Below are 24,919 nucleotides of genomic sequence, written 5' to 3' on the forward strand. Positions count from 1 at the left end.
CATATATTGTGTACAGTGGAATCCGATTTCTCGAACTAGCTGATTTTTCATACCAATTTTCGTTTCCCCCTTGGACGTCGAAAAATCGGGATTTCACTGTAATATAAAACTTTACGTTCAAGCTAAATCTCGCGGACTGAATTGTCCTTTGAAACTTGAAACTATCTATACGCGTATATTAGTTCATTAAACAGCTTTGAGGTTTAAAAGTCGAGTAACAGTGAATCATCCTTCTTTTCGTCTTCGCCTGAATTGAATTATCCAGGAATTATTTTCCAAATCGTTCTCCGAAACGTCGGAGAAATGAGAAAACATTCTGTATTTTTTGTTACCTTTAGCTGACTTCACAAAACATACCTGCAGTACATTTGACACAGGTAGAATATAATACTCATCAGACAAATGGCACTGTTATAAAGTGTGTTTAATGAGATTGCTTGCAAGATAAATTATCATTACAAAGACTAAAGGCACTAGCGCATAAATCTCGTTCCCAGGGTCTCCCTTCTACAATTAAACGGTTCAAGGGAAGAGAAACCCTGGGAATGAGGTTGCTAGCGCATAAGCATAGGCCTAAGCAACATTTGTAGATGCAGTAAGGTGCTGTTAAAAAGCGCCTTTTGTTTGGAAATTTTGGCAAAGTTCGAAATTGAAACTTATACCCGAGCCAAGTCATCGGTCCTTTCGAATCGTGTCCGACTTCTCGAGTGAGTGGAAAACCGACCATTTTCCAATTCAAAAGATAGAATAACTGATATCACTATTTCTCTATTACGCTCTTTGACCTTACCGTACACAAACTAGCAATAAGCCAATCAGAAGCCGTGTCTACTGTCCTGATATCAAGTCACTGACATAATATGGCTACGATATCATGGTCACTTAATTTGCTACTATATCATGGTCGTTTGGTCTCGCCATGGGTATTTTGAATACGAAACATGGCTCGACCAAACTCGCTTGATATGCCGCTAAAGCGCAGTAAAAAGGTATAATAAGTTATAAATATGATAATGTGGACTAGCTTAACTTTTATCTTATTTCGTCGAATGTGATGTGCCAGAACGCGAAAAAGAATCCAAAAACGTTAAACATGATTGGTTGTTACACTGCCGTATTCTCTATTACTCTGTAGTACTCCATTTTACAAATAAATAACAAGAAAAATGTAGTGGAATAATGAATACCTTATGCGATGAATTAACCGATTATTTGCGCACTTTTCATTCTTCCTCTTCTTTTTCCTTGCTTCGTATTACGAAACTTGTAAAATATCCGCGCGTATTATCTGAAAAGCGACCGAGTAAATAAGGTGCATATCTTGTGCAATAATTAAGCCTGGGACGTATAAACGGGGCGGGGGGAATGTTATCCCCTTGTACAGCAAGCTAAAAGCCATCTACTAACCACAAAATGATTTAGATACGTCTTCTCACAACGAAAACCCAACGGTATATAAAGGTTAACAACATCTGACCGATTAAAGCGTGAACACATTCAGCCATCAATCGTATAAAAACGTAACAGATTCACGCTTCGTTGTGGTGCCCTCAATAGTTTACAGATTCCTTTGAGTATCGCATGTAACTCCTTTAGTTACATGCATACATAAACTTTATTAACGTGTCGCAATTTTGTTAGCCGAGGGGAAACACCCATCTACTAATTGGGGACGCTTCATATAATAAAAAACCTACTAACTATTGTCTAATAAATTATTAAAACGCTTACCAACTATTAACTAATGAGATAAACTATTAAAAACTTAGCTAAGAAGAAACAGAAGAAGGAAAAAAAAAAAAAACTAACAATAGGAAGGAAAAATTCATTCTGTTAAGAATTACAAAGAATGCAATTTGAGCAATTGTCGTCTTTACCAACACACTTAAATCACATTTAGGAATACGATTGTTAAAACTGTACAGTGATGGCTAATAAACAGAATAAATGAATAAAGGGTTCCGATTTCGCCTGGTAGCTTATTCCACAACTTTGGTCCCAGGTATGGCTCATATTCCGTTGCCGTCCGCCTCTCATACGCGCGCACCTTCCATAAATCGGACGGACATTACTAAACGTTTGTTCTTGATACACAAACACCATAATGCAAACCTCTCATGCTCGCCCTCTTCTCTTGAACTGATGAACTAGAAGGAAGTGGTTTGCTCTTCATGGCTATCGACTTCGGCTGAGAAATTTACATTTCCATGAGATTCAGTTTCGAGGCCTTTTTCCTTCGGATAGTGCTGTCAAAAGAGAAAAGAAAATTAAAAAAAAACATTGTCAAAGGTTAACGGTATAATGGCATAAAAAGAGAAAAGCGACCTCCATCGCAAGTTTGGTTACAGTGGGAAGTAAATGAATTGTTGGAAAAACTGGCTAAACGGCAGCCGTTTCCAATGACGCGGTGAGGCATATGTCACGCAAGACTGTATGCGCGTAACGCGTGACATTTTAGCTCCGTAACACATGCTGGCTAAAATTTCAAAAATTGTTTTAGTTTTGTGGTTAACCACAATAGGATGTAACGTAGCAGGTAATGACGTTTGTATTTTTCTTTTAATATATTATTTTTATCTAAGTACAAAAGAAAAAAGAGAAACAAATAAACAAACAAACAAAAACGACCGATACAGGAAACGAGAACGACAATAACGTCTAAAACAACAACAGCGGCATTCAATACTTACATCTCTATTGAGTAACTCCCGCTCCAGTGACGTCACAAGATCGCTGAATGACGGGCGCTCCGAGGGGTCTAGGCGCCAGCATGATATCATGATCTCGTAGCTGTCATTACGACAAGAAAAATAAATTGTTACAATCTTAAATTACTCAAATGCTAGGAATGCCTCAGTAACTTTACTAGGGTCTAGGATTATCAGAGTCGACTTTGAGAAATGGAAATGTTTGACGTCTACACAGCGCTACTTGTCCTTAACCGAACTACTACAATGGGGGATGTAGGGGAGAGGCCCGGGGGGCCGGGCTGCCCCCCCTTATTTTGGGTAAAAAAAGAAGAAATCACAGTAGGAAGAAAAGCCGGCAAGGCAAGCAAAACAAAAGCGCCGCCCCCTGCCCCCTTAGCTCAAGGTCTGGATCCGCCACTGTACTAAACTCAAACTAGCCAGCAAACACAACCAAATCGAAACGAAACGAAATATTCATGATTGAAAAACGTTACTCTGGTTTGAGAAAGGCTGAAGTTTTAGCCGAAACGTTGGGACTTTTACAAAACATTTTTTACTACATTTTTACATTTTTTAAACCAGAGTAACGTTTCTCAATCATGAATCAACCACCTGGTTACAGGACCATTTTTTTGGAAACAAAATATGTTTACGACTGAAAATCTAATTACCAAAAACAATGCACAGACAACAATATAAATATCCTAAACAGAGCATTTACATTTCGTCAGGACATCCGTCTGGCTGCTTTAGTCTTTTTTCTGATTTGAGAAAATCGACAACGTCCATGCCTCCAAGACCAGAATACGGCGTTTTACCTTACAGAAATGAACAACAAAGTAGACATGACTTCATCATTTAATAGTTAATGTGCAACTAAGGAACCTTTCCCGACGCTTATCCGGGCTCATTAAACTCGAGAGAATATTGACAAAATGATTAAAAGTCTGTTACCTCCAGACTGTATTTCCCATAACACCACGCCAAATGACCATCTGCGAAAGAAACGTGATCTCCTAAGTTGTTAGCACGTGCTTTGAACAGTTGTAGAAATTAGTTAACCTTAACAAATCATTTGTGGGAAACAGCTGGTCTTGTTCCTGTACATTACTTTTATACTAGGGTCTTTTATAAGAGCAGACTAACAGGTTTATTATGTGAAAACATTTAAAGCATTTCGCCTTGGCTTCAGAGTTACTCCAAAATGGGCCGACGAAGTTGCTGTTTCTTAATTCGATCAGAGTGGAAAAACGTACTGCGCAGCTTTCTGCGCATCCCTTGCCCTACCTGCGGACTCAGGTAATAATCAAGCTGCAATGGTTGGAAAGAGCGGCGGACTGTAATAAGGTGCGCGAGGATGTCGCTCGGTTGATTTATTTATACTTGAGCAAGCATGACTTTTTCTCGGCATTTTACTGTTAAGAAAACAAGGCTCCCTTTGCCTGCGGTGAAGTTCTCTTGCTTATATATTCAGTGGGTTGCTTATATGAATGCAGTATGTAAAGAGTGTTTGCGAATAAAAATGTGTCATTGCAACGAAATTTCTTGTACACCGCGCGAAAATAAAGGGCTCGGAAACCGTCTTTAGGTTAATTTTGTCCGAGCTGATGAAAATTGATTCCCCGCGAAAACAATACATCAGCTTTCCATTAGTGACGTTAAAATGTCGCTGTTTACCGGGAATATTGGGAAAACATACAAAGTTCGTAGTCGAAATTCCCGCCATTTTTTCAAACTTGGAGCCTGGCGCACCACCAAAACTCGCGCAAGCTTATTTCGTTTGTCCGCTCTGAAGTTTCTTAAATATTCGTATTTTTCGCCACTTTCTGAATAGAAATAATCGACAAATAAATGGACCAAGCTTGTTTAGTCAAGATGGCTGGAAATTGGCCAAAATAACGGGACCAATATTCAGCCATCTTGACCGAACAAGCTTGGCCCGCCCAATAAAGGATTTATTATATGGCTTTCGGGGAAATTGTTCTTACGAGACACAGCGGGTAGTCCCGAGCGGGCAAGATAGCACCATCTTGCCGCTCGGGTAGCCAATCAAGGTACAGAATTTGGTTCATCTTGCACGCTCAAGGGGCTAGCCATATAACAACATGCTATATTGAAGGTAGGGTTTTTATGATTAAAATCATAAAATGTCCAGTAAATTTTAATGGGCATTCAAACTCGTGGATTGATTAGTTTTTAGTTATAAGTTGTTAGTCTTAGACATCGGTTTAAAATGGTTACTGCTAGAAGGTCGGCGTCAAATTTTTCTTCCCTTACACGTCTGTTTTGGTGTCGTAAGTGTAATCTTCCAAGGACTCGAGAGCCATCCAGCGAACTGGCAACATACCCTGATAAAGACCATAAGAAACAAATCAAACGAATTGATCAAATAATGTTTAGGTACCATGAAAAACAAGTGAGGAATTAGTAGGCTTCTCGTTCAGCGACAATTCAACGGAACTCGACAAAACCAAGAGCACAGATCTTTGGCTAACTCTACAAAGCCTAGATCTGTAGTTGATTTTATTCGACTATGCTTTTTAACAAGTTCATTACAAATAATTTGCTATCTCGATTTTGTGTTTCGGAAACTGTGTGTGAAGGAAATACCAGCTAGTCGCCTTTAAAGGAACACTATCAGGACAATTTTGCCGCATTTTTGTCAAGGTGGCTCAAAACAGTTTCCAGCAGTTAGATTTTGATGGGTCATTATAACCACTCTAAACTCAAAATTTTCAGGTGGCTCTGAACCCTATGTACATATTTTTTTAAAAACTTTGCCAAAAGTTGCGTCTTATCATGCTTATTAAAATTTGATAATATAAAAAGATTTCACCGTGCCGTTTTTGAATTATAAGTCTCCAAAGCTGTAATTAAGGGTGTTTTAAGCAGGACATACTGTTAGTTGCTACGGTAACCTATTACCACAGCAAGAGTGGTTATAGCGACACATCAAAATCTTAGTGCTGGAAACTGTTTTTAGCCACCTTAAATCCAGTTTTGACTACGTTTTTCTGCTCGCAAAAAATGCGATCTGAGTGCAGAACAAATTGCAATTAGTTTTTGGTGATTTCTCCAAGACACGGCGACAGATTCGATTGTGCATGGCCCGTTTATCTGGAAACAGGGTTTTGCGTTTACTCTATTCTGTCTCTATTCACGCTTGTCTTTGATAGTTTAATACTCGTTTGAGTACAGCAAGACCCACCCTAGATACTCTTCTAGCTAGATACTATAAATGATTTCTACATAGATTTTCATACCCCGGTTGTATTCTCGTATTCACCGCTTACGTAGACATCACGTGACATGCCGAAGTCAGAAACCATGGCAACATTGTTCTTGCCAAGAAGCACGTTTCTTGCTGCAAGATCACGATGAACACACTAGAAAACGAAGGAAGAAATAACATGGGTTTCTTTAGATGACACTCTTATATGTCTGGGCAGCGAATATTTGCCATCACTTACATCTGTTGTAGGCCTGAAATCTCTTGTTCTGGAAGAAACTGCTGCATAATATTTATCTTAATTTTTTTTGAAGTAAGTAAGACGAGAATTTTGGATTTTGCGCAACTTTGCGGTAAAAAAAAGAGCCTGCCGGTAACCAATCAGATTCGAGAATTTTGAATTAGCTTCAGTTATTCTTTTAACGGGTAATGCCACGTACCTTTTTGGTGGCAAGGTGCAACATTCCATTTGCAACGTCTCTTGCGATCCTTAGTTTGTCGATTTGTGAAGAATCATGACACTTGTCGTTTACATAAGGGTTTTTTCTGTTTTTCTTCAAGTGAGTCAACAGACAACCATTCTCAGCCAACCGAACCACCACCAATATTGGCCCTGGTTAAGGTAATAATGTTTAAACTTTAGTAAAGTCGCTCAGTAAATATTAATGAACTGCAGTGAGAACCGTATTGCGTATAACTTTCTCCGGCCCATGGCAGGGTCCCCAAACCTGAAAGAAGCAATATTTCACTCTAAGAACTGACAGTACAAGTTATTTTCAATAAAATATTTTTAAGGATGGCTCTGTCGAAACGCTACTAATGAATTAATTATGCACTCATTCAGTGGAAATGCTGGAGAAATCTGATTTTCACAGTTAACCTTATACTTGTACAAATTGTAAGTACAATGTTTTGACATATCAATGCGGCAAAACAAATATAATGTATTGCAAACTTTGGACAATGCATTTCTTTATCGTGGACCAGTTTAAACGATGATTACAGCGAGAAGATAACTTTTCTTTTGAGATTCTTATATTATGCTGATTCTTCCTCTAAAGATTCTGACAATAACGCTTATATATTTTAATCAACAACGCAGGTTTAGGAAACTTATAGGTTGCAACTCTAAATCGGGCGTAGTAGAGACATTTTCAAAGTTGAAATTATTTGCTGGCTTTGCATTGCTTACCGCTTCTTGTACAAGCCCCAATAAGACTTATGACGTTAGGATGATCACCAACAGTAACCATGATTTGAAGCTCGTTTATAAGGTCCCTTGTCTCTCGTTCTGTTGCATTCACTGTAATTGAAAAAAAAAACAAAAAAACAAAAAAAAACAGAACATTTTTAACGACAATTTCTAATTTATTATTTAACCGTGGTTTCAAATAATGGTATCACCCACGCAGCGTCCACACTATGCCGTAGAAATTTGAAAACGTAGCTTTAATTTGTTTCTCCGGTTAGGCCTACCGGCCACACTAATCCGTCACGAAAAACGCGGGCTTTTCGTCATCGTGTGGACGGAAAACATTTTGCAAACGGAGCTTTTTGAAAACGATGGCGTCATGGTAATCTTGTGATATCCCTGACTGAGTTTTCCTCAAAGAAAAATCCGAAATAACCGATGATTGTTGCGTTTTTAGATTCTTCCGGTCTAGTGCGGACAGAATCTGACTATCTGTTGTGTTTTCAAAGTGAAAGCGCCGTTTTCATATTTCTCTTGCATGGTGTGGACGGTTCCTAAGCAGCCTCAGTTTTCATACTGACTAGCTTGTGTTTGCCGGATTTGTTGCCTGCCTCTTTTTAATAATCACAATATTCTCATGCCATTCTGTCTTTAGGTTAGGGTTAATTCGAAGTCATCATGATGTTCAGTGAGTAGGTTACTAAGTTTCATTTACTCACACAAAACGCGTTACCTTTCAGCTTTTTTACGGCACATTCACGCCATTGTTTATCGACTCGCACCAAACCTTTATAAGCTTCACCAAACGCGCCTTCCCCAAGCTTGTGCTGAAGTTGAACATCTGATGGGGTAAATTCAAGCCAATCTCCACCCATGATTTTCATCGACAACTGTGTCTAGGCGAGAAAAAAAAAACCCTTGTTTGCTTTAACAGACCGAAAAACAATGTCCTGACCGTCAGTCCATGCCCCCGCCCCTTCATTTCCGTATACAAGCCGATCGGACTTTTCTATATTTACTACGTTAAGTTCTCACAGAACATTGTACTTCAAAGAGAAATAGACAATGAGTAACTATGCAAGGAGAATACAGATCAACGCCCTTTTTCAGAATCAGTCTTCCTCCCCAGATGCCATGAAATGCAAGCCCCCCAGTTATAAGCTCAGCCAAAGCCCGCCTACACGAACTTGTTTAAGCCTAGGGCTTACAGCTTGGATCTGCGGCCCACTCACTCAGCTTAACTTAATAAATAGAATACGTCAACGGTTTGCTTACCTCATACTTCTCCGGTTTTGGTTTGCCACATGGTCGAACATTTATGCACACAACAACAATAAACAAAACGGCTAGGCTTAGCGGCAACACGATGATCAACAACAAATCCCGGATGAAGTTGTCTGTAAACAAAAGACAACACATGCTGACACATAACACAAACTTGTTTATTGTTTGTTTTTCTCGACATTTAAACAATACAAAGCAATTAAGACTACAGATGAAAAGAAAAAAAAAAGAGATAAAGACCGGGGTAAAAATGAGTTTGATTTTCATCTTTTGAACTATTTATGTTAACCCAGGTTTTAGCTAAGGGTGGGTTTTTTCTTCTTAGAATCGGGCTGTGCTAACTCAGAATCAACCATTTACCTATGGCATTTGCTAGAATTTCGTCGATACGGCGGCCATTTTTCAACTAGCTATTATGGGATGCTTAGGGTGCAAATACATACTAATTTACCCCTACGCATCCCATAATAGCTATTTGAAACAACAGAATTTAAAATGGCTGCCGTATCGCCGAAAAGGTCCATTACCTTTATAGAGCGGTTTTCACTTGAGTGTCGATAAGTAATTGGATTTGCATTACTACACTACACGATTGGCTTCAGAAATTCGCGCCACAATCAGAAGTAAAACCAAAACCAATCGTGACGCGCTTGCACACGCTTTCCCGCGCTTCGCGTCAGGTACCTGTATTTGTTAAGGAACGAAACATGTTAATGTTTCACCGTTTCAGCGGTTGTCGCGTTGATTTATCTGATTGTATCGCGGGCGCATGCCCTCTTGACCAGATATAGAGACTCGGTAAGCCATTTTGTATTAGCGTCGACCTCGTGGTTCAAACAAATCTCGTGGAATCTTCGACTCTGAGTTATCGCCTTGCCACGAATTTGACTATTCTACCGTGTGGGAACAGTATTTACTTCGAGTTTTGATTGGTTAATTGAATTGTTTGTTTCTTTTGTGACTGACTAGAGTGATAACTTTGGTTTTGGTTTTACGTCATGTACTTGATTGAAAACGTTATAACTTATGACAATAATTACCTGAGAGCGTTATAATTTATGCTAATAATTACCAGACAGTCTTATAATTTATGATACTAATTACCTGGCAACTTCATAATTTATGATAATAATTACCTGATAGTTTTATAATTTATTATACTAATTACCTAGCAACTTTATAATTTTAGAATGAAAATTAGCGATATGAAAAGTGAGCGACGTTTCGATGACTCCATGTCATCATTATCAAGTTCGAAATACATGATAGAATTGAATAAATATAAATAGAAAAAATGGCGTGAAAATATTTAGGGAATTAAAAGGGTGCTAAAGTATTCAATTATAGTTAATAATTATGATTATAATTATAATTTACACTAATAATTACCTGATACCTTTATAATTTATGAAAATAATTACCAGGTAGTGTCGTTTGTGTTATCATAACACCATCAGATCTTCCATATTTATTGTTGCTTGACACTCGAATACTGTACTCTGTTGAGGGTTTCAAATCCTCCATGGTTATTCCAGTGCGAGAGTACGGCAGTGTCTGTTTCACGATAAAGTTACCCGAGGGCTCCGTTTTTTGCTCGATGGTGTAGTTTTGTATTCCATAAAAATTCCCGTATTTTGGCTGATTCCATTGCAGCACCATGTAACGTGTCTGTACAACTGTTGCTCTCAAGTCGTTTGGGGGCTGGGGATTTTCTACGCGATAAAAGAAACAAAACAAAAAACGAAGTCAATAGAACACTACCGAATAGCAGAGATCGATTACAGCTTCTTAAATTGGCTTAAAGCAACTCAGTCACTGTATTTTGAGTTATTTTGGCCGCGTATAAAATTACCTTTCAGTTCAAATAAACCTGAAAATAGTAATTTACTAAGATAGAGAATCACCAATGAGATAACAGGAAACCATAAAGGAACAAGGATGGTTAGACTCAAGTTTTCAAATTGCTCAAATCGTTATGTAGCTCTTTTAAGTCACATTTGTTGTGTTTCTTCTAGGTTAAAGTGTAATTTTTTCGCCGACTTGACTTATCAATTTGTAGTATGAAGCAAATGGCCCATTCTACTGCGGTAAAATATAAGCAATGTTTTATTAGGCGCCGTCCCTGGCGTCGCCGTCGTCATTGCTTAAGTTCCCTAATAAATTATTATTCAATTCAGTGCTCAAGGACTTTAGCGTTCTAAGGTACCAAAGTGCTAGGGCTCCAGGGATTTCCCCCTCCCAATTTTGGCACTCTGAAGAGCCAAAACCGTTTTTTTTTTTTCATAAGACTGAAATATAACGTCCTATAGCTTGTTGCTGAAAAAGAACCATGATATACAAGACTACTCCTTACCGCTTGAATTGCTTACCTAGAACTCGTATTGCAGAAACATTCAGTCCTTCTAATATGCCAGAGTCAAGTCCCTCGACTAAATGATTAAGAGCTTCAGCCTTTCTCGTCGTGTTGGAGTTTATTACGGCCAAGATCTCGAGGTCGGCCTCCACACTTCCCATGCTACGAAATAAGGACACTTTGCTGTTAGTAGTTGTGTTTAAGCACGGTGAATAGAAAATATGAACTCCTTCCAGTGCGGTTTCGTTCCCGTCTTCGGGTGCAAGCGCACAACAGGTTGGATATAGGGAAAACAAAACTATATTTCTTCTCATCTAATACACTAGCCGGCTATGCTATACGTCCGTGCCATAATGAGGGTACTTCGAGCGAGAAAGGGACAACGAGCGGTCAAACAAAAATGGAGCCGGTGATGGTTAGGTCATAGAGTAGCAGGTTTAAGGTACTGAAGATTGTAGAATGATGACGTCATGGTGACGTTGTTGTGGGATGGTATGGAAGTATGGACCTACCTGAACCTCAAGACTTGAATGTCAAAGATCTTCAAAACGGAAGATTTGTTGTAATGACGCATGATCTACAATTGAATTAAAACAGATAAGTTGAACTATGCAACTTATATTACTCGTTGAACGTTTTTCTACTGACAAATTTGACGCATGTGACAATTGGAAGAACCCGACGCGCATTCTCATAGCGTGACCAAGCCCATTTAAAGGAGCGACGTCACGGTTTCAGTCATCTTGAAAAATGTAGCCTCAATTTTTCCAGTTAGTACGATAGTTAGTGGTTTGTTATCCGTGTCAATCTTCTCCATCCTTGACTATCCCTGTTCCTTTATGGTTTATTATTATCTCTTTGGTATTTTTCTATCTTAGTGAACTACTATTTTCAGGTTTCCTTCAATTTAACGGTAATTTTGTACGTAGCCAGAATAACTCAAAATACCGTTACTGAGCTCCTTTAAGACTGGTTTTGCGCAAACAACGAGTCGTTAAGAAAAAAGGCTAGAATACAGAGGACCACTTTAAAGGACGGTTGATGTGGTTTTGAATAACCTGCTGGCAAATTTACATGACTATAGATCAAATATAGGGGAGCAGGGTTGGGTTTTCTCCATGGGTCTCCCCAGAGGTGGGGGCTACTTAAGTTAGTTGTATGAATTGCCGAGTAGCGTACAGAAGATAGCCCTTCAAGCAGACAAAATCTGTTCTCACCGCCGCTCTAATCTGTTCTTCCATAGCCATAAACTTGTTGCTACTTCGATTCAGAAGATCGTTGTTAAAATCTGCATCTATCACCAACTGAATGTTTAGATCGACAGCAACTTCACCTGAAAAAATCATAACATAAATACACTGCAATTATATTTAAGGAGACAGAGGCCATTTAGAAATTTCCCGAAATTTCTGTTAAGTAAAATGTGTTCCATTTGCAGTTTCCTTGAAGAACCCACCATTTTGGTTGAGGCGGGAAATTTGGCACCGCCGTGAAAGACGAAAGGTATATAAATTGTGCGAATGATGGAAAATTGTAAGAACAATATCAAAGCTCATTTTCTAAGCTCCCTTCTCGTTAGACCGAGAAATTGCTTTTGTCTTTATATATCACTATTTTCCAGATATAAAACCTACAGATAACTTGCAAAAAATTTTGGACGAAAAAACTTTCCAAAAATAAACCCGTGCGAAACTTTTAATTTAAGAGTTCGAAATATTTACAGTACAGTGTAAGACGTTTAAGTAACTCCAAAGCTACTAGTTGAAATACGCAAAGAAACTGGTTGAGATAAGTATGAATTTGGGTCATTTTCCCGTCGGTGTATTTGTAAAACCTTGAGTTTACGGTAAAACTATCATTTTCACAGAATAATTCGTGTTTTGTAGTCGCAAATTAACTTCAGTTATGTTTCAGTAAAGTGCCCAAAATTTTTGTCCGAAATTTGTCCGAATTGCCACTGCCATTACCAAAAATTAAACGTCCGAAATTTTTTGCAAGTAATGTGGAAGGTACAGTACTACATGTACTCTTTTGTTACCTATATAGTCACACCTTATATATGAAAACCATACTGTATGAAGCAAGAGGAAAAAATTTCCAACATACCAACTGAGACTGTTTTTACTACGAGGACCTTGCTGGCCGGCCCATGGCCTATTTCGTTAAAACCATTGACTTGGATCTCGTATTCAGTTTGTGCGAAAAGTCTTTTCAGGACGGTCTCTGTGAAGTTGCTTGTGATATTGATTCCTTTGTATGTCCGAGAAGCAAGGCGTCTGTATTTTACACGATAGCCCAATAGCTGTTCTTTATAGCGGGAGGGAGGCAACCTTCTCCACGAGATGTGAATGGCAGTTGAATTAAGAGGATAGCCTTTGAGGGAAGAAGGAGCTTCTTCGGGAACTAGTGAGATAGAAGCAACCGAGAATAAATATATGAAAATGTAATGATTTTTTTAATTGTTATTTTTAGTTTTTTTTTTTTTTTTTTTCATGAAGAAGATACTGCATGATACCTTAACTATCATGCAGTCTACCTGTTCACTGAAACAGTCCGTAGCTAATACATTATCGTTAAATAAAATTCATTACGCATACACTACCATTATCATTAAATGGAAACTGAGTTAATGATAATGTGTGCATGGCTGCAGCCTGTAGCAGTGAACAGGCTTGGAGTACTGGGTGATTATTAAGGTATCAAGGTGTGTTAGTCTCAGAACGGAGACTCCTCTCAGTAGTTTTAGCTGAAATAAAGGTTCCGGCTGTTGTTGCTGTTGTTGTTGTTTATGGTCATCAAGCTACGATAAAACAATTAGACTGCGCGGAAGTGCCGCTCACTCATTTGGTGTATGACAACTGCGGTAACAGTTAGTGAAAAGCGAGATCCTTCAAATACTATCGGCGTGCGATAGAAATACGGATAATAGCAAGGTAGTCTAGAATATGAAGAAATTCGACACAGCTTAGAGTATCATTTACCATGCTATCTACTTCTTGAAAATTTTTGTTAGTTTTCAGTTCACATAGTCAATTCATAGTTTCTTTTTTTATTTCTTCCGAAGAACAAAAAATTATAAACTATTCAAACCTCTTGGAGGACATCGCGACACGTTGCAATATTCCCATCGCACGTTTGGGTCAGCGGTGTAACACCAAGGTCCATCCGGGGCACTGCTATCTGGGTTACGACACGCGTTGGAGTCATTCTGTCCATCAGCGACATCTTCAGGAATCCGCCAGTGACGATGAGGACACTGTGATCTCCACGCCTGACAAGTGAGACCGGACTGGGTGATGTTGACGTTGCCACGGTAACCAACTCCGACACCATAGTAACAGTCTATAAGCAATGTAACATACTGTCATTAGCTGTAAAATAATAGTAGCTACTGGTCATACCTTCAGGTCTTGGAGATTTTTCATTTTGTTTAGTTGAGTTCCAAATGTAATTCAGGTTAAAGTGGTCTTCAATTGAGTGTCGAAAGTAATCAAGCGGTTACTTTGGTTTTGGTTTTGGTTTTACTGCGGTTTTAGAGAGGTTAGAAGACTTACAACACCAGCTTATGCAACAGTACCGAAACATATCGGGAATCACAGAGGGTTCCTTAAAATTAAAATCAATAATTTAAAAATGTTAAATATCACTGACCTGTGCTCTTGGTATCATCGCCTGTAGTAAAGGTAGAGAAATATTAAATGACGCCAAACGAGATAATTGGAAAGCATTAATTAAATTGTATTCTTAATTTGTACGAAAGATGCCAAACCCGCCGAGAAGCAAGAGAAGAAAAGACGACGGGGCAGACACAGAAAATTGGTAATTATATACTGATAGAAAGGTATCAAAAGACGGAGCAAGTTCATTCATTGTTAAGAGATAAGCCTGCGAGCCTGAGTATTCTCCCCCTCCCCCCGGATACTGACCTGGTACAGTGTGGTATTGATAACATTCCGGAACATCCCCTCCATTTGCAGTGTCATACAGAGTGCAATTTAGTATGTTTTTGTCCAGCAGGCCAGGAACTGCTGCAATTGCCTCCCTGAAAAACTCCATTTCCTTCTCGCACAAGCCATGGACCAGATACGCGCATGAAATGCGACATATCCGCCGGGCGTGAGGTCTGGCCAGCGACGTATCGCATGGCGGGAAATGATATCGGCAAAATAAGTCTATCATAAGCGGTTCACACTGTTCTGATATTTGAACGGAGCTAACTTCGCGGAAGAAACGTGCCATTTTCGCAATTTGAGTTTCTCCATACTGCAATGTAGTACTATTGCCAAACACGTAGAGACTTGAGATTGAATTCCTGCAAATACCGTCTTTGGTCGTGTAGTTGTAAAAAATACAAGCAGCATTTTTTGTCGAAGCATTTACTACAGGTTCGGCAGGCACGCAGCTGAAACGAAAACAAAGGGAAAAAACGCAATAACTTATCATGTCAGTGAAAGCATTTACCATCTCGGGCAAAAAGCTCAAAGTTAAATGTGGGAACTTTCGAGCCTTTGTTTCGTTTGATCCTGATGTTTGGCCAGTACCATAAATCAGTCATTCTCGTCCCCACACCGGCTGAGAAACCGACGCGAAAAGGGCTGGGGCCTTGGCACGAGAACGAAGGGCCCGTTGGCTAAGAGATACGAAAATGGCATGGGCACGAGAATATACCACAGATATATTAAGAATTTCACAAAAGAAATGAAGTCACACTAAAACATTTCATACAATATTTTTCCAGTGCTCACCTCGAATTCGACTCCACCTCAGTATAATTACTTTCTGTTTGATAAGAAAGGGAAAACAATTAGAGGCAAGTCTCAAATTAACATCACAGAATCCACCACGGTTCAAGGGGTAGATCCAGGAATTTTTGATAGGCAGGCTCCATACCTGTAGGGGGCGGAGTGGGGGATCAAGGACCCTCCCCCTAGATTGGCCAGTGCAGTTAGACATGGATGCATTTAATACTCGAAGATTCCCTGCGTCAAATAGCCTACTTTGGGATACTAGAACGCTTTTCACTTGGGTGACCAAAGTAATACGCATTTTCTTTTCTTTTGCATCACCGCGCTTTGTGATTGGTTTAAAAGTCATGCGCCACTTTCTCGTCAGATCAGATGTAAAACCAAAACCGCTCGCGACTAACTCATACATGCATCTTTTCCCGCGCTTTATGTCAGCTACATGTAATCGGCTGTAGTTTTGATTGGTTCATAGGATTGTCTGTGTCCTTTGTGATCGGCCGGAGTAGTTTTTGCATACTCAACTGAACACCGTTCTATCGGGTGATAAATAAATACGTGAAGACTAAAAGGTAAATTTTCTCCACTTACCGCAATTAATTCCGCTTATGCACGAGATGACAAGAATGCTGACTGCTTGAATTATTTTCATGTTTCAAGGGCCGTAGGTCACACTTATGTGTCAATCTTTTGACGTCACGCTTGTCTGGTATAATGATCAAAGAAGACAAGAAGTTCATGGTTATTGCGGTTGAATTGTTATGAAATGCAATGAAAATTAGGACAGCAATAAAATCCAAAAAGAGTAATCACTGATTCAGAGTACCCCGGTCATAGAAGCTGATTCAGCCTTCTAATTTTGAATTGGTCTCTTTTCAACAACTGAATAATTTATCGGGTCTCATGTCACAATTCTGTCTCATCCCGTTTTAGCCCGCGAGCAGGGTCTCATGAACGTCGGCACGATTCACTGACTTTCACCGCTCGTGCCTTAGCACATGAGCCGGGCTACTGGCAGCCTAGTCTCGTTTTCACACGGAGACGGGACTCATGGTAGACGCGAACCAGTCTCGAGCGGGTCTCTCGTCCCTGGTGTAAATTCGGCCATTACGCGGTTACTTGACATACGCTGACGTAAGACCACTAGAGTGTTGTTTCTCCCAGCTGCCTACAATTGGACCCATACTATCGTTGTAGCTAAGGACAAAAGTTACCACATTTGTAACAGCTCTCATCTTATTACTTGATTTCACTGCATGGTTCAGTCATCAAAAGTACCGAGATTCGTCAGTTTGAATCGAAAAGTTATCATCTTGAAGTTAAAGCTATTTGACCAAGTTCTACATTCCAAGCCCGGGATCCCAAGCTCTTATATTACTCTGAAGTTGAATCAAGTTAGTTTACCTTACCTTTTCGGCTAATGATCTGTGTTCCTTCAATTACGGTTAAAGTCAGTTAACCCACCGAAATGGCAAACGAATGCTCTGCATAACCGTGTCGGTGGAACAGATCAGGCGTGAATGAGTGCAATCAAAATGTTCTGAGTCGAGACGACCTTTACAAGGTCACCTCTGCGCAGAGGCGGAAATAAACATGCCAATAGTCTCATTTGGTGTCCACATGCCAAATTATATAAGTTGTTGTTTTTGCCGAACTGTCCGACACCAATTAAGGAATGAAATTCAAGTTCGTTCAAGAATTATTCTGATGAATGTGGTGCAATTTGCAACAAACCAACGTGAAATACCGGTAGTGTGAATATATTAATTACACTCAGAGCAAGAGTTGTTTACAATAATTATTATCTGCTATTAAAGAGCGACGACGAGGCTGTTTTCAAAACAAAATCAACTTGTAAGAATGTTTATGGAAATAACTTTCCATGTTTTCTGTGATTTGCGAAATGCTGTCGACAAATCACAGCGCTGTTAGATTCTTGCTCACTTCTTGCGATTCGAATTAAAATTGTTCAACGTTACAAGCGCATATTATATAAGTGGTTGTGTTGCGTTACTGGATTACCATAATTGGACTTCAGTACCTTTATCTTCGTTCAAACCCTAAAGCTTATAATCTCTCTGCTATATCGCAAGCACAAGCACATTTTTTTTTTGTCTGACAAAACATCGCTTCTGACTGCAGTCAGGAAGCTCCTGCTGTAGTAAAATGTTAACTTCTTTTTTGGGCTCTTGATGAGATTTTATTATCACTGGGTTTTTAAGTTTTTAAAAAGACAAGTATAAAAGTACACCATGAAATAAGTCCGAGAAGAAAAATATGAAAACTTTTTTTTTAATTGCCTCCTTATGCACAAAATACAAATACAATACAGTAGAGATACAACACGTATGACCAGTGGCGGAGCTACGGGGAGGGGGTGGGGGGGGACTTTTTCCTTCTGCGATTTTTTTTACCCAAAATAAAGGGGGCGCCCCCTTCCCTAAATCCGCCAATGCATACATACTTTATTGCAACTCCTTACAAGGGTTTTCAGTTACAGACTACATAACTACCATACTAAAATAACTTTAAAAAAATAACCAAATAACTGAGGTAATAACTACGTGCCGTGATACAGTGGATTAGATTTACTGTTTGCAAATTCATAGTTAAATCAGAAAAAAGTAGGTAAACAATTCTTTTCCTAAAGACAGAGTCTGAAGATTTAACATCGTCTCTTAAATTATTTCAGAGCCTAGCACCACAGTAGGTGAAGGACCACAGTGTTCGGTGGTTCGACGGCACCTTGAAATGTTCAGTTGACCGCGTTGTTTAGTATTTCTGGTGTGAATTTGTGAGCGCGGAGTAAATTTCTTGATTTAGAAGTCAGGGAAGAGTTTATTAACGCATTTAAAGATCTTTACGGCACTGAGGAAGCAATGACCAGAAAGGCAATGATTCTTCGGCAAAATTGCTACAAGCTCGAAATGACAGTTGATAGAACCAAACGAACTATCACATAACGACTTCCAGTAATTTCTGAAAATATTATGTACAGTGGAATCCGATTTCTCGAACCCTCGATTTTTCGATCTTCACGATGACTCGAACCAAAAGTCGTTCCCCCTCCTCAGTCGTACACTGTAATTTTACCCCCGATTTCTCGAACTGCCCGTTTTTTCAAACCAATTTTCGTTTCCCTTGGAGGTTTGAAAAATAGGGATTTCACTGCAATATTAAACTTTACGCTCAAGCTAAATCTCGCGGACTGAATTGTCCTTTGACACTTGGAAGTGTGTATATGCGTTTATTCATTCAACAGCTTTGCGGTTTAAAGGTCGAGTATTAAACAGAGAATCATCCGTCTTTTTATCTTTGCGAATTGAATTATCCAGGAATTATTTTCCAAATCGTTCTCCGAAACGTCGGAGAAATGAGAAAACATTCTGTATTTTCAATGTTCTCTTTTAATGAACTTCGCCACGGAGAACATTGAGGGTCTCACTGTTTCTCGTGGGGCCAGTCATTAAGTGTTTTGTTATACCTCTCAACTCAAAAATAGAAAAAAGACTGTGAAAGAATTATTTGGTTGATGCCGGCTGGCCATCAAATTTGCCGCGGTTTCAAGGTGCACTACCTGATCACGTGCAAGTCGAAAGTTCAAGTTGTTGTTTCCCAAGGGAGTCAGTGAGTTTTGTTCGCCCTAGGGAGTTAGTGAGTTTTGACCCACGGCACGTGACACGTTCTCCTCCAATCGGAAAACGTATTTAGGTTGAGAGGTATAACAAGATTGGTTGTTACACAGCAGCATTCTCTATTTTTTTTGTAGTACCCCATTTTCCAAGTTAAGTAAATAACAAGAAAAATGTAGTGGAATAATGAACACGCTATGCGATGAATTACTCGATAATACTCGCGCACTCACTCATTCCTTCTCTTTTTCCTCGCTCGTTGTTACAAATTCGTAAATCTATACTATAGATTTGAAATATTTTCGCTCGCGCGCGATTGGTCTAAAGGTCGACACACACGAAGGGACTAGTCGCGGGTACAAGTCCCATCCACGAATTCAAACTGGTTTGAATTTTTGGGACAAGTCCCTGCGACTTGTTCCTCAAAACGCTTCGTGTGAACAGTTCGTGGGACAAGCCGCTGCGACCAGTCCCTCCCTGTAAATTCTTCGGGAATGGAATGAAAATTAGGACAGCAATAAAATCCGAAAAGTCCCATCACTGATTCAGAGTACCCCGATATTCAGTCTTCTAATTAATTGATCTCTTTCCATGAACTGAATATTTTATCAAGTCTCCCGTTGAAATCCGGCCCGTCCCGTTTTAGGCTGCGAGCAAGCTCTCATGCGCTACGACCGGCGATTCACTGATGAGGCTGATTGAGGCTGCAAGCAGGCTCTAGTGCGCCAAGGCAGTCCCGTTTTCATACGAAGACGGGACTAGGAACTGAATTCGTCACAGACGCAAACCAGTCTCGAGCGGGTCTCTCGTCCCTGGTGTAAATTCGGCCATTACGCGGTTACTTGAAAATGCGCTTACGTAATCCCGCTAGAGTATTGTTTCTCCCAACTACCGACAGTTGGACTCATACTATCGTTGTAGCTACGGACAAAAGTTACCACATTTGTAAAAACTCTCATCTTATTACTTGATTTCACTGCATGGTTCTGTTACCAAAAGTACCGAGATTCGTCAGTTTGAATCGAAAAGTTATTACCCGGAAGTTTAATGCTATATGACCAAGATCTACATTCCAAGCTCTTATCTTACTTTGAGGTTGGATCAAGTTAGTTTACCTCACCTTCTCAGCTAATGATCTGTGTTCGTTGAAAGACGGTTAAAGTCGGTTAACCCACCGAAATGGCAAACAAATGCTCTGCATGTTCACTAGTTAACAGTGTCGGTAGAACAGATCAGGCGTGAATGAGTGCAATCAAAATGTTCTGAGTCGAGGCGTGACCTTTACAAGGTCACCTCTGCGCAGAGGCGGAAATTAAAACATGCCAATAGTCTCATCTGTTGTCCACATGCTAAATTACAGCTGTTTCGACAAAGATTGTCTCACAAAAGTGTAAATGTGCCAATTGGTAATATGGTTCGTAAGAGTTTAGCGTTGTTTGATTGAGGTTCACAGTGTTTCAGCAAGAAGGAAGGAAAAAGCATGAATACACGTGTTTGTGCTGTCTCCTTCTATCACGCTGAAACACCTTGAGCTTCAAACAAGCAACCGTAAAACCACCATTACCAATAACAACTTTCGACATTGTCGCGTAAGATTTTCCTCGTTTGTGAGACAACCTTTCTCGAAACAGCTGTATACAATTTGTTATACAATACTGTACTGTATACAATACTGTCCTACACTATAGCCAATTAACGAATGAGATTCAAGCTAGTTCAAGAATTATTCTGATGAATATGATGCAATTTGTAATAATCCCGACAGTGTGAATATATTAATAACACTCAGAGCGGTAGCAAGAGTTAATTACAGTAATGATCATCTGCTATTAAAGAGCGATGACGAGGTTGTTTTCAAAACAAAATCAGCATGAACGTTTATGGAAATAATTTTCCATGTTTTCTCTGATTTATGCAAAATGCTGTCGACAAGTCACAGCGCTGTTAGATTCTTGTTCACTTCTTACGATTCGAATCACCATCGTTCAGCGTTACAAGCCCATATTATAAATGGCCGTGTTGCGTTGCTGGATTACCATAATTGGACTTCAGCACTTCCATCTTCAGCTTACAATCTCTTTGCTATATCCCAAACACAAAAGCAGTTTTTTTGTCTGCGAATTTTATGCATGCCCACAAAGCAGTTTATCGATGCATGTAAAACCCTCGTTCAGATTGCAAATACATATCATCGAGGATGATAACAGACCGCTTCCTTATTCTCGGTATTGGATTGGAACTAGCTTGCAACTGAGGCTTGTGAGAGGAGTCTTTTGAAATGCAAATAGCCCTTGCCCCTGGGATTCTCTGCTTAAAATGCAAGTGTTGAGTATGATTGGTCAGCAACTATGTTTTGAATTGTTGTAATTTTTTTCATAGGGAACCTTTGTCAATTATTTTCATCCAGGAGCTGTCCCTATGATATGGGACAATGTTTCTATTTTTATAAAAAATTGCGGCATCGCGTGCGGCACACAGGCGTACATGCTGCGTGGATTTTTGCGGATGTAGCGCGGGGAAAAATGGCGTCCGAAATTCCCGAATTTTTTTTATATTTTTGGTCCACAACTCTACGTTTATGACTGCTGGAATTTTGCTTAACTATTTTCGTCGTAAGCTGCTCTGATTATGGCTCCTGTTTCATCAGAATGTAATTAAGTTAAGAGTTTGAACCTGGGAATTTGTCCAGGAAGCCGTTAGTCATAAAACCATTTTCGCAATCAGAACCCAAGCCGGGTTCTTCTCATAGCAGGGAAGCGGCAAACCAAAACAACAAGTGAGTTCCAGCTTGACGTGGCTTAAAACAGTTGTCTGCTTTTTTGAGACTTTTAGAACTAGGTGCGATTTTTCACTGTTTTGAATGGCTGTGCAATTTTTTCAAGGTAACTCTCCACTGTACCTTTCGTTGTGTTTAAGTCATAAATTAAGGTTGCACTGTTCTGTTGCATAGAAACAAACTTGACCCACTTTTTGCCATCAATTGCCCGTCTATCTTAAAAACTAAGCCGGCGACCCCATTTGTTGTTTTCTTATAAAAATCTTTTTATTACACACAAAACAAGAAACCGGTAAAATTAGAAAAAATTCTGTGGAGTAGATTTTGCTTAAAATTAAAAAAAATGGAAATTTCAAGATTGGAAAAATTCCACTCCACAGTTTTTTTCTTTTAAATTTCGCACATGCATTCCGTTTTTGCTCTTCAATATTTTTTTGCACCCATTAAAAAAGTAGGGTCAACGGATCAGTTTTTGAGATATTAGCTTCGTGGATAAGTAATTTTTAGCGCGGGTTCTACGCGCAAAATAAAATCTCGACTTTGCAAGATCGTACTTTGTGCACGCGTGAGGGCAGTCCGCTGCTCATTAAAGCCAGCTACTCCACGCGAATAAACGCGAATACCCGCGAATAATGTTAACGTTTTCTTTTTGCTGTTATCGTTAGCAGCATAAGCGGTAGAAGAAGAGTACTATAAATACCCAAAGGTGAGGCTGGGCTAGTAAAAAGAACGAAGAAAACTTGAGGAGTAGTTTTTCCCTGCTGTTTTTTAGATTGATAGTCGGTGTGATCGATCGCAACATGAATCACAATTTTCGTTCCAGCACAGCGGTTTAAAAGAATGTTTTTTTTTTCATTTGAAATCAGGAATTAGCGCTTTCTAAATTATTATAATTTCCTAAGTTTTTAGTCTGTTTTCCACCAAAAGAACTTATCTTTTTTTATTTTCTTTACCAACGTAGCGAAGATATGTAACGCCATCCAAACAGCCAACGCACATAAATTGCAAAATGACCCGTTCACTATATCAAGTTCCGTACTTTGAACTCACTTGCGCCCCGAAACACTCGTTGCCACAAAGCGTGTTTCGGGGCGCAAGTGAGTTATATCTTCACTACACAGTGCTGACGAGCCCCAAGAAGGGCGAAACAGCTGTCCACTGTTGCGATCCTACTTTATCGGTTCTTTTCATGTTGGTGTCTCGAAACGTTTTTCACGTAGTATCAGCCTTCCAGTCTACTATTTATCTTCATACATTTTTTGGCTTATCAGATCTCATGTAGATCCTACGTTGGCAGCGTTTATCGTATGCGGTCCCTTGCAGTTTCTGGTTTCTCATTAAAATAAACTAAAATAAACTAAACTAAACTAAAACTAAATGCAATTACAAATTACAATATAGAGCGGTGTCGTAAAACCAAAACCAAACCAATTACTTACCAATTAGACTACTCAGCAAGTCAAAACCAAAGTAATTGTCTAATTACTTTCGATACTGAAATGAAAACCGCTCTTAAGAAACCTGAAGTTGCTTACTAGTCGTTGCTATGTCCTACGTATATATTAGTTATGCAGCGCTTCGAGTGGTATAAATAATAATAATAATGACGGTATTTATATAGTGCATTTCCATATGCTCAATGCGCTTTACAACACTTTGCGGGGGTCTTAGACAGACTGCAATTGAGCAGTTTACAACGAATGAGGATTTATTTTTACAGATGCCCCCAATGTAATTTCGGAACAAGACCAGGCCACAACACCGGGAACTCCATGCCCTACTCTTTGCGATAAGTGTGTGGGTTCTTTAACGTCCCCTGCTGACCATAACCGTGAAGATGCAGGAGACGGGGCCTACAGTTTATCGTCCTTATCCGAGAAGACTAGAATGTCTAACCATTTGCAGATGTCATCACAAAGGCAGCACATTCTCCTCAGTTATTTTAAGACCCTGAGTGTTGGTCCGGTCTGGGCTCGAACCCTAGACCTCCCGCACAGAAGTCCGGCGCTCTACCAACTGAGCTAACCGGTCGGCGGCAGTGGTATATCATGAAATATCCCACGAGTCACCAAGGAAATGACAAGTGGGATATTTCATGGTAACCCACGAGAGAGCGCTGCATAACTATTTTATATTATGCAATAGAAAATACAGTGGCCAGCACAATCAGTGGAGCATACGCGCAGCGCATGATGGGAAGGTCAAGTGAAATACATAAACAATAGCCTCCATTTAGCGCGACAATAGGCTTGGATATTTGTCCTTGGACATTATTTGTTCCGAGAAGCGAACAGTTTTCCGAGAGTGTAGCTGGAGGAAACTGTGGGCTTTGAGGAACAGACAATGTCCAAGGACAAATATTCGAGGATATTTCCACGTGAAATGAAGGCTATTGTGTTTGTTATCCTTCAAATATTTTTCGCAAAACGTGCAGTTTTGAAAATTGGGGAATATTCTCGGATATTCCCCAGTTGCGTGACGCGTTTAGACCAATTGCGCGCGAGTGAAAATATTTGATGGATTATGATTAACAATTATTCACCGAAGTGGAGGTGAATAGTGGTGGATATCTACCGAGCCGCAAAGCGGAGAGGTAAAAATCCACCACCTTCACCGACACTGAGGTGAATAATTGTTTTAGTATATACCACACAGGCGGAATAACTAGCGGACCAAAGAGTAACTTGATTTGTTTAAGAGCAACTTTATTTGAAACGGGAAGCCATTTTGTTTTTCTTCGGCTGCTCGGATGTGAATAGCACTTGGCTAATCACCTCCCAGCTAGCCAATCAGCGTGCGCGAAAAGTACTATTCACTTGTGTGGTATATACTAATATCAGATATTCCCCAGTTTTAGCTGGGGAATATTCGGTCACTTGACGCGTTAAGACTAATCGCGCGCGAGCGAAAATATTTGATGGATTATAACGTCAAATATACAACGGCTTTCCTGTATTCCGATTGGCCGTATTTTCTATGGCATGGTATAAAGTCGTGTATGCAATTCTTTAGTTTTTCATA

The 24,919-nt window shown here is 39.6% G+C and overlaps 1 protein-coding gene across 3 annotated transcripts; it reads right to left on the reverse strand.

Moving 5' to 3' along the window:
- Positions 1–46: 46 nt before the first annotated feature.
- Positions 47–23,449, reverse strand: LOC145494357 (uncharacterized). Of its 3 annotated transcripts, none has more exons than XM_081473800.1 (21): positions 20,243–23,449; positions 16,082–16,196; positions 15,494–15,527; positions 14,675–15,150; positions 14,400–14,420; positions 13,839–14,090; positions 12,855–13,151; positions 11,966–12,081; positions 11,261–11,325; positions 10,765–10,910; positions 9,817–10,107; positions 8,387–8,508; positions 7,845–8,007; positions 7,112–7,222; positions 6,360–6,532; positions 5,954–6,076; positions 4,968–5,038; positions 3,645–3,685; positions 3,412–3,508; positions 2,691–2,790; positions 47–2,246 (listed from the first exon to the last, which is right to left on the reverse strand). In XM_081473800.1, the coding sequence occupies exons 2-21, from the start codon at positions 16,140–16,142 to the stop codon at positions 2,148–2,150; spliced, it is 2,859 nt and encodes a 952-aa protein (XP_081329926.1). In that variant the 5' UTR covers positions 16,143–16,196; positions 20,243–23,449; the 3' UTR covers positions 47–2,147. The 3 variants fall into 3 exon arrangements, with proteins under 3 accessions (XP_081329926.1, XP_081329925.1, XP_081329924.1); XM_081473799.1 differs by lacking the exon at positions 20,243–23,449 and adding an exon at positions 16,900–17,248; XM_081473798.1 differs by lacking the exon at positions 20,243–23,449 and adding an exon at positions 16,895–17,248.
- Positions 23,450–24,919: the final 1,470 nt, after the last annotated feature.

Source organism: Orbicella franksi, chromosome 8, assembly GCF_964199315.1.
Source record: "Orbicella franksi chromosome 8, jaOrbFran1.1, whole genome shotgun sequence".
In the NCBI taxonomy this organism is placed as follows: domain Eukaryota; kingdom Metazoa; phylum Cnidaria; class Anthozoa; order Scleractinia; family Merulinidae; genus Orbicella; species Orbicella franksi.